Consider the following 10,085-nt stretch of genomic DNA (forward strand, 5'->3'; position numbering starts at 1 on the left):
CTTCATCCTGCTCCTTTTCGTTCATGGTGAAAATGTGTACACAATGTATATGTGCAACTATGTGAGAATACCATGAATGAAATAAATCAAAAATGAAATGAAATGAAACATAGGACCCTTTTTCTGTAAAAAGGTCCAATGTCTCCCGGCCGGGCGATGGACTCTCTCTATCTATCTGGCCTGTCTAGCCTCTGGCCTTTTACTAAACTTACCCAACTCCTTTCTTCATTGCCTAAACCCAACTAATGGGACAATTACACTTTTCACTCAAAGTCACAACTCCACTTCCAGGTATGGGACCATAAATTGCATGTTCCCCAGGTCCTTTTGGGGAAAAGCAGGGACCATAGGACCCCTTTTCTAAAAAAGGGTCCTACTGTATGTTCCCCGGTCACATACACAGTGGGGAACATAGGACCCTTTTGGAGAAAAGTGGGGAACGTAGGACCCTCTTTTAGAAAAAGGGTCCCATGTTCCCCAGTCACATACAGAGCGGGGAACATAGGGATGACCCCGTAGCGGTTAATGTAGCCAATGCAGGTAATGCTAAAGCAAAAAGAAGAGGATGTAAATGTAAAAAAGGTGTAAAAAAAAAAAAAAGAAGAAGAGTTTTTTGTCATGAATTTGGCAGCAAGAGAGTGAACATGAAGATACGGGATTAAAACTGGGAAAATCCATTTTTCATTTCTTTGAGCAGAAAACACTTCGCAATCTCGATTACCAATGCTGGTTGTCACTTCTTTTTTTGCAGTTATCTGAAAAACCCAGAGGAAAAATTTACTGCTCAAAGCTTGCTCTTCTGTAGCTCCGGAGACAAATTTGAGATTCTCATCTCAGCCTCATTTTAGTTTCTATTTTGACTCAAATGTTTCTCATATGTTTCTCCTAAAATTCACTAGGAGCAATAGGTGAGACAGAGTAATTAGAGGGAGTCATACTTGAGACTTAAGGGAGATACCTTGCTAATCTCAAGTCAGTGTTTTTAATGGCTCCTTTATTTCTCCTTGGAGAAGAAAATGAGCAATACTGGAGCTACAATGGAGCAATACTGGAGCTACAATGGAGCAATACTGGAGCTACAATGGAGCAATATGGCACACACGCACACACACCTTACAAATACTGCAGCAACTAAACATTCTGAAGCACATACACATATACATATACATATATATATATACCCACCAACGGCCAGGCTTTATAATTCTATAGCAAATGAGCTGACAGACAAATTGATTTCCCTTTTGCAATGAGTAATCTTTATTCAAAGTATAGTATTGTGAGTATTTCAAGTAGCTGTAACAACATTAATACAGGCAGCATTTGTATACAGGGGCTTTTTTTGAACATGGTTGTTTCAACAAATGTCTATCAGTATGCCACATCCCATACTTTACAGTGTTGTGGCCCTGATGCTGTGTTTCAAGTAGCTGTAATAATGACATAACTTTACAGTGCACATTGCACAACATTTTACAACTTTAAAGGGATAGTTCACCCAAAATTGAAATTGTGCACTGTAAAGTTATGTTATTATTACAGCTACTTGAAACACAGCATCAGGGCCACAACACTGTAAAGTATTGGATGTGGCATACTGATAGACATTTGTTGAAACAACCATGTTCAAAAAAAGCCCCTGTATACAAATGCTGCATGAGGGCCTTAAAGATTGAAATTTCAGAGTCCTCCGTGGCTTTTCTGAGTTACAGGGGGTCTCAGAATAGCAGTGCATGTCCATATGACGGTTGCAAATGGATACCAACTGTCTTCGTAACAAAAAGACAAATCAAAAAACACCCAAATACCTCCATGCTGCTCGTATGTAATGTCCGTCTTATATTGAAGCCCCGAAATGCGAAATTGTCCCGAAAAAAATTAAACAAGTCTATATTTCAAGCTCGTTTTGTAGCGGAAGCTTCTCGAAGCTCCTCTTCCCTGGAAAGAGGACAGACCCTGATTTGTCCAAATTTGACAAACAGGGAAGAGGAGCTTCGAGACGCTTCCGCTACAAAACGAGCTTGAAATATAGACTTATTTAATACTTTTTGGGACAGTTTTGCATTTTGGGGCTTCAATACAAGACGGACATTACATACGAGCAGCATGGAGGTATTTGGATGTTCTTTGGTGTGTCTTTTTGTTACGAAGACAGTTGGTATCCCTTTTTCAACTGTTATATGGACATGCACTGCTACGCCGAGACCCCCTGTAACTCAGAGAAGCCACGGAGGACTCTGAAACTTCTCCCAGCCCTTAGTCCACATGAGGGGGAGGAGATAATGAGTGAATTTTCAATCTTGGGTGAACTATCACTTTAAGGCCCTCAGGCAGCATTTGTATACAGGGGCTTTTTTTGAACATGGTTGTTTCAACAAATGTCTATCAGTATGCCACATCCAATACTTTACAGTGTTGTGGCCCTGATGCTGTGTTTCAAGTAGCTGTAATAATGACATAACTTTACAGTGCACATTGAACAACATTTAAAAGGGCCTTTTTTTTTGAACATGGATATTTCAACAATGTCTATCAGTATGCCACATCCCATACTTTACAGTGTTGTGGCCCTGATGCTGTGTTTCAAGTAGCTGTAATAATGACATAACTTTACAGTGCACATTGAACAACATTTAAAAGGGCCTTTTTTTTTGAACATGGATATTTCAACAATGTCTATCAGTATGCCACATCCCATACTTTACAGTGTTGTGGCCCTGATGCTGTGTTTCAAGTAGCTGTAATCATGACATAACTTTACAGTGCACATTGCACAACATTGCACAGCATTTAAAACATTTAAAAGGGCCTTTTTTTGAACATGGACATTTCAACGAAGGTTGCAATGCTTTACAGTGCTGTGGCCCTGATGCGGCATTTGTTTATGAAGGCTTTTTTGACCTTACTTTTCCCCACCGGTGTCCATCCATCCAGGGTACTACAGCGCATGATGTAAGCTGCAAGAAGAAAAAAAACAGAGAAAAGAAAGCACAAATTACAAATGGCATAATGTAACAGCAGTTACAATGACAGTATTGAGAGTTTTTTTTAATCCAGATGTCACATAATTCACATTGAAATATCTCTATGGTTCACACGAGGAAATTCAGCAAAACTGTGAGGTCACTGAAACAATCAAAACATTAAATGTAGCTATGTGATACATGGGGTTCAAACACTTCAGAAATTATGCCAAATTTGGCCAGATATTGTGATGAATGTGAGAAGGGTCAGAAAAAAGAGGGGAAACCAAACTAGAAATTAAAAGTAGAATTACAACAAATTCATTTTTGAAAATAATTTGTGCTTCTTTATGTTATGTATTTTTACTGATGGATTTCCACAACCTTTCCATATTTCCATAAATTGTTAACAATGAGCAATGTACTTACTTAGAATCCCATTGACTTTGAACTTATCCAGGACTGTCTTCCCATCTGGCACCTTCCCGTGCTTCCCAAAGGCCACAGCATTTCGGCACTCCTCTGCAGTAAAAAACTCAAAAATACAAAAAGTCCTGAAAATGAACAGAGTAAATATAGGAGATTTTGAGTAAACCAGTACAGGCTAAAAATCAATCTTAAACATGCTACTATATCTTATTGGTCTCAATTCTAATCCTCTTAGACTTAGAAGTGATACAAATTAATCTCTTCACATTAGCCTTCAACTAGCATTAAAGCAGATATCAGTGGAATGTTTTTGTTAATATAAGTCCTAAATAGTCCTATTTTCCGTCAGCAATCACTTACATGAAGTATTTCAGCCTAAACACGAGTCTCTCCGTCACTCTGCTCTGCTGTAACCCGAGGAGAAAATTTTCCTTGTGGGATACAAGTGTTATCCAATGAGGGGAGAGAACGGCATGAAGGGCTGTGTGTGCAGCCAAGGGATGCGCGTGAATGTGGTGACGTAGCACGAGGACCAATTGATGCCTGACAAGGGCGGGGGCTGCTAACTCATGGTGCGTTCAAGGAAACTCGTACTTTGTGTTTTTCCTTCCTGTGAAGTCATACCAGTTCGATCTGGTACGAGTTCACGGGTCGGAAGTTACGAGTGGCCGTTATAGGGAACTTTCACAGACAACAGGACGGTAAAAACACGAGCTACGGGTTACCTGGAACGCTACCAAGTCGTAGTTGTGACTTGAAGCTGTAACTTACGGTTTCAAAAGCCTGCCTTGAACACAGCATTAGCCGAAACGGCCGTGCCGCTGTTATCTGCTTTAACTTTATTCTTTTTGCATTTGCTTCACACTTCTTCACTCATGCGACACTTTACAATAACAATGTATTTGATTTGAATCATGCACTCTGTATTCTATCTTTTCACTTTGTTTTTATTCTATTTAATTATTTAATGATTACTGTATGCATTTTATCATCAACGAGATCAACAAGATTCCCGCGAGTCTATGCATGCGTTTATTATTACTAATTTCTCCAAGATGTCCGCCTCCTCCAGGTAAACAAACACCTGGTTGCATGTTTGTATAACTATTTGCTGTTGTCTGTGGAATAAAAAGGGTGGTGTGTGAGTTGCAAATAGCTAAACGGCGGTAGAACGCACTACCTCCATTTTCTGCTGCTGCTAGGAGGTGGGGACAGAGAGATCTGCTAGATAACAGGAGACATTGAGAGAAAAATCTGCACATTCATTATTCTAGAGGTAAAATATTTGGAAAATATGGCCTATGGTTGTTTTTGCCTGGAATTGTCCTTTAAGCTTTATTGTCTTTCATGCAGACACTGTGATATATGCAACTGCACCCTCTCATTCATTCGTGGTCTCGTACTGCCATCTAGTGGTGCAAATAAATCGCTACGCGACATGACAGCGGGTGATAACGGGAACACCTTTCCTCAGGCAGACACGCCTGTAAGTCCGCCAACATAAATTGTAGATAAAAGCCAGATAGCAGCTGCTAAAACCTTAGTCACGGTGCAGCAAGAAGTAACTACCATCAAGCTAGACGAAGAACCGACGTCAGGACACCGCTGCTCAGGTTAGGCTGTAACAACTTAAGATCGTACTATTTGTTTACATTGTGTTGTGTGTGTGTGTTATTTTAATAACCTAGCTTTCTTTGTACCAAAATCTAAATTTACAGGTGTGATTATCACACCCGTGCTGATATACAGTACAACAGCACTCCCTCTCGTGTGATATTGCTTAATTATACAATTATTGTTCAGCTTCCTAGTAGATTCCTTTCGCCTCCCAAGGACATAGCTTCAGGAAGGTGATGCCCTGAGGTTTTGTTTAACCCTATATGATTAATCAATAACTTGATAATACGATAATTTATGAATAGTGACCATAACTGGTCATGAATCATTACCCTCCATATACCCTACATTGTCAATACATTTTAAAGAATTAAATTCTATAATCTACAATAAAGCGGCAACGGAGTTTCTGTAGGTATCAACAATTAGAGACCTATTTGCACTTTCATGCCTATCCTGGAAAAAAGTTGCTACTTTTTCTGATGAGAATTTTATTTTATTTAAATAAAAAATGTTTAAATCAATTTCCCAGCCCCAAATGTAGTGATAATTTGACCAATAGAGTTGTAAAATTCTGTCACTAAAATGCATACAGTTTCAAGTGGGGGTTACTCTCACCTTTGACATTTCTTTTTAAAAAATCCTGTAAATCAATGTTTGCAGCTGAAGTTTTCCAATATATAGATAATAATAATCCAAGTGATAAGAGACCAGAGACTGTCAAAGATTTTGGTTTTTATAGTGTCCATAGTAAGTTAGAAATGACAATCATGCCAAAAATTAGCTAAGCCATGTAGTGAAATGAATTACCATCTGAGTCATCTTTGGGTGAGCCGGGGTCTGGTTCATAAAAACACATCTTCTTCGGTGGGTTTCGCGCTCTTTTGGGCATCTCTTTCTTGGTATTTCCTGCTGGGCCATCCATTCTGTTAAATACATAAAAATACAATATTTTAATTATTTAAAAAGGTGGTTCAATGTCTTATTTTAGTTACTAGTTTTATCATGTCATTATATCTCATAATTTGGTACAGCAACTTGTTGAAACATTTGGATACAGAGATGTGTTACTGTAACCATATCAGACAACTCAGGAACTGAAAAACATGGTCTTTAAGAGGATATATCCTCTTAAATTTCAACACATCAACAATTTTGTCCACAGCAAGCACTTTGAATATACATGAGGCTCCAATGCAAATATCTTAATTGCCAAAAATGCCATAGGCTACATCATGTTAAGATTTGATCACCAAATCAAACTTGCTGTCTTGTTTGCTAATTATATAATAAAATATGATTAACCACCCACAGAATTCTGAAGAATTAATTATGAACACATGAATACGTATATAAAATTATGTTTAAGTCATGAAACAATAAGCAGTATGATCTGCTCTGAGACGCTGGAGGTGTGTGCTGGAGATGCTGAACTCTGTCCAGCTGCCTGCAGAACTCCCTTTTAAACATCCACCATTACAACAAGCCTTGTTTAGAGCAGTCTTGATAAACAACATGGATAATACTGGAAAAAATAACATTCATTAGCCACTTCAATCTAATTTGGCACATATTTTGTAGGTAAATGTGGACTCCTTTCTAAATGACCAGCTAGCAGGCAATCCATCACAATCGTCGTCGTGTTAATTTGAAGATTTTTTCAGTTCAGTAGCCTATTATTTTACTCACTTCATTGTTTGTGAAAAAAAATCCCGAAGAGCATATTCTTTACATAAAGATATTACCACAATAAATTAACCAGTTAACGTTAGCTAACAGTTAATCATAATAAGTTCATGGCCACGTGTGGTCCGGGCCTCACTAGCTAAGTTAGCTTCACTATTAGCCGCATGTGCCGACCAGTTTCTTCGAAAACCACCTCAACCAACATAAACTCTTGCCACCTAAATGTTTGCAAAGTTTTACCCAAATTACGCTTTACAAAGATATCGCTTACCTTCTTTTTTTTTCCTTCTGCCTCCCGCACATGGCTCCCGCACTGGCGCACTCCAACCGTTAACGTAAGGCTTCACGTCAGTCAGACTTAGTGCCAATCAATGACCAATCATGATGCAGCAATTGTGACTGATGGCGCTCTCTCCCAATGAAATGTTGACGTTAGGGCTGCATCATCTACTGGGTTCAAAGTTCACATTGGACTTCATTGGACTTTGTTGAAATAGTAACTTTATTGCTCTCAAATGAACAATAAATGACTGTTGTTTTTATTTTACGTTTTATGTGGTTCATGAAAAAAACCTGAATGATGTGCATTGGAATACTTACAATTATTCATAGAAAATGTAATTAATATAAAAGCAGAAGGTCTTTGCAAACTACAATCATAAATGTTCAATCAATTCATTCTGAGTACAGTTAGGCTATACATAATTAAAAATAAAAAAAATCATGTGGATTACAATAAAGTCAACATGATTAAAAACAACCAAAACATTGATCTCAGTCTGAGAAATCAATGAGTGCTTTTGGAGAGCTCTTCATTTGTTCTGTCTGAGCTTAGTATGAGATGGATAAACTGAAGCTAGAATGAGAATAGATTGAGTTTATAGAGAGAGCTCTCTGATTTCTCTGCATGATATCACAAAGAGACATAACATTTGAGAAACTCTGAGAATTATATTAGAGCTTGTTGAGATCTCTTCTGAAACTTAAAAGGAGACTAAATTGAGATTTAGTGCATCTTATTGCTCTGGAGAAAAAGATGAGACACAGGAGAAACAACCCTTAGTCTCAGTTTGCTGTCACACAGATCTCATAGTTGTCTAGGAGAAGTAAATGAAACATTTTTGAGATCTCTTTTTGAATTTTCTTTTCCTCTGGGAAGGCAGATGGATTTTTGATTTGTATTTTTTAAAGAATCCTTTGAGGCTGTCAAGGGAACACGGAACCACGTCAGTATCTTCATTCCTCACAGTTGCAGCACCGCTCTTATACGGTTTACCATTGTTGTCCACACAGCAGTAGGCGTGCCACAAGTAGTCAGGGATGTTGACACGTTTTTGGTTATTCTTTTTAACCCAATTATCTTTAGAAGGAATCGCACCGACCAGAACATAGGCTGTTTTGCACTTTTGAAAAGTTTTCTTGAGTTTTTCCTCATAGGCGTTCCAAGAACCACCATTCAGTTTAATTTTCTGTGGAACGACGTTGGTCAGAGTGAAGGTGGCTTTGCAGCCATCATCTGTAAAACGTTAACAAAGAGATACAGTAAATTAGACAAGAAGTCTTGTGGATGTGATGAGACCTGAGAGTCTACGAGTGCCCAGCACTCACTGGCTCATTCTGTTTGTTGTGGATATTTTCATTGTTATTCATCAGAAAGCATTGTGGGTAGTCCTGAGGTCATGGGCGGTACGTAATGGAGGCTAAGGAAGGCTAAGCCTGCCCAAATGTTATGTTGGAAAATTGTGAAAATACCTCTCTTTGGAAAGTTATGGCAATCACAGTGTGTCCCATTATCCCATACGTTCACAACAACTGACCACAAATAAAGTAGGCCTACGTCCGCGACAAATAAATTTTTCGCCTTTTGGCTCGACCAATGCAATATTGCTCCGTTCATTGATCTTGCATGACAGCAATGCGCGGTAAAAGCTAAACTCACATGGTCCGATCAACCCCACCCCTGTACAGACGATCCGACCACCCGCCACAGCCCCCCCCCCCCCACCGATGTGTTATATTCATATGTGCTATTTTTATTGGATCACTCAGAAAACAGTCCGCCAATCAGACAAGTGGCTCAGGGAGGAGACGGAAAACTACACTGAGTTGGTTTTTGATTCTTTAAACTACAATGTCTTGTCTTGTTGGGAATCAGTGCTCTAAAATAAACACAGACAAAGAAGAAAACACAAGACATTCAATTCATAAGTGTAAAATAAATACACAAATTTGCAAAACTGTACATAAACAGATCAACAGTAACATCCAGCTGCAGTCTTCCTTACCTTTATGGTGTTGATTGGGATTAAGGTGACCACGGTTGTAATCCTTAAAACCAATCTGCGTGGGTTTCCTCCGGGTGCTCCGGTTTCCCCCACCACTAAAAACATGTCGGCTAGGTTAATCCTCCAGTCAGCGCCCCTGACCAAAGGCACTGGCTCATAATCTGGAGTTGGTCCCCGGGCGCTGCACCGCGGCTGCCCACTGCTCCTCAGGGATGGGTTAAATGCAGAGAAAGAATTTCACTGTACTAGCTGTATATGTGACTAATAAAGTACCTTAAAAAAAAAAAAAAAAAATGTAGTCCGAATCTAGCCCCTGTTTATCTCCCATATGGTGCACCAACTCTTCCTCCGTCATCATGTCCTTTTCCCAGTTCCGATCTACCAGCTACAAGGTGGAAGATTCACACCAGACAAATCTCAGATTAAGTTTCTGTGTTATTGGGACAATTTTAATCAATAATCTAATTTACTGAAAATAATTGTTTGATTCCCATCATCTCACATTTCAAACTGTGTATTTGTGCATGTGTGCCGTACCTGAGGCTCAATAAACCAGTGATCTTCCCGGTGACATTTGTTATTATTCTTCTCATATATATAAGCAGAGTAGACAGGAATACGGTTGGCAGTGTCGTACAGCGTGGCAAAGCAGTACCTGTTTGTGCAAGATTAAGTGAGACACTTTGAAATTTTTACTTTAATTTAGATTTGAATTTAGAGTTCAAAGAGTTGTGTCTTACTGGTTTTCAAATCTCTGGCAGATGTGGACGTAGTCGTTGATGGGCTTCTGCACCTGTGGCTCCGAATTTCTGTAGAAGAACTTCTTACACTTGCCCTTAAAGAAGAAACAGACAATATGAACATTTGCAGTTTACCAATTATGATATGTTTCTTAACGTTGACAAATTAAACACAGACCTTAAAATTTGGCACAACTTCTGCGTGCACGATGAAGATGAGTGGAAGAAGGAAGCACACAGTGAAGCTCTGCATCCTGGATGAAAACTGTGAATCACGATTGTTGTAGAGTCGATGAAGAGACAATCTACCACTGTATGGAGGTGTCCACTGGTCTCTATCTTATATACAGGAATTAGAGGAAGTA

The 10,085-nt window shown here is 39.0% G+C and overlaps 1 protein-coding gene and 1 long non-coding RNA gene across 2 annotated transcripts in view; both read right to left on the reverse strand.

The window, feature by feature from the left end:
• Positions 1-9,998, reverse strand: part of LOC146986113 (endonuclease domain-containing 1 protein-like) — a 28,779-nt gene extending 18,781 nt beyond the window's left edge. The window contains exons 1-3 of the mRNA XM_085780457.1: positions 9,899-9,998; positions 9,721-9,815; positions 9,518-9,635 (exon numbers count right to left, since the gene is read on the reverse strand). Coding sequence (XP_085636583.1) covers positions 9,518-9,635; positions 9,721-9,815; positions 9,899-9,973 — 288 coding nt within the window. The 5' untranslated portion in view covers positions 9,974-9,998. The remainder of the gene's footprint in view (positions 1-9,517; positions 9,636-9,720; positions 9,816-9,898) is intronic.
• On the reverse strand, positions 2,810-7,035 carry LOC146986116 (uncharacterized). The gene is made up of 4 exons (XR_015036015.1): positions 6,967-7,035; positions 5,820-5,935; positions 3,393-3,517; positions 2,810-2,957 (listed from the first exon to the last, which is right to left on the reverse strand). It is a non-coding gene; the product is annotated as an uncharacterized LOC146986116 (long non-coding RNA).
• Positions 9,999-10,085: the final 87 nt, after the last annotated feature.

The sequence above is a fragment of the Trachurus japonicus genome, chromosome 6, assembly GCF_045865225.1.
Source record: "Trachurus japonicus isolate A0001 chromosome 6, Traja_1.0".
Classification (NCBI taxonomy): domain Eukaryota; kingdom Metazoa; phylum Chordata; class Actinopteri; order Carangiformes; family Carangidae; genus Trachurus; species Trachurus japonicus.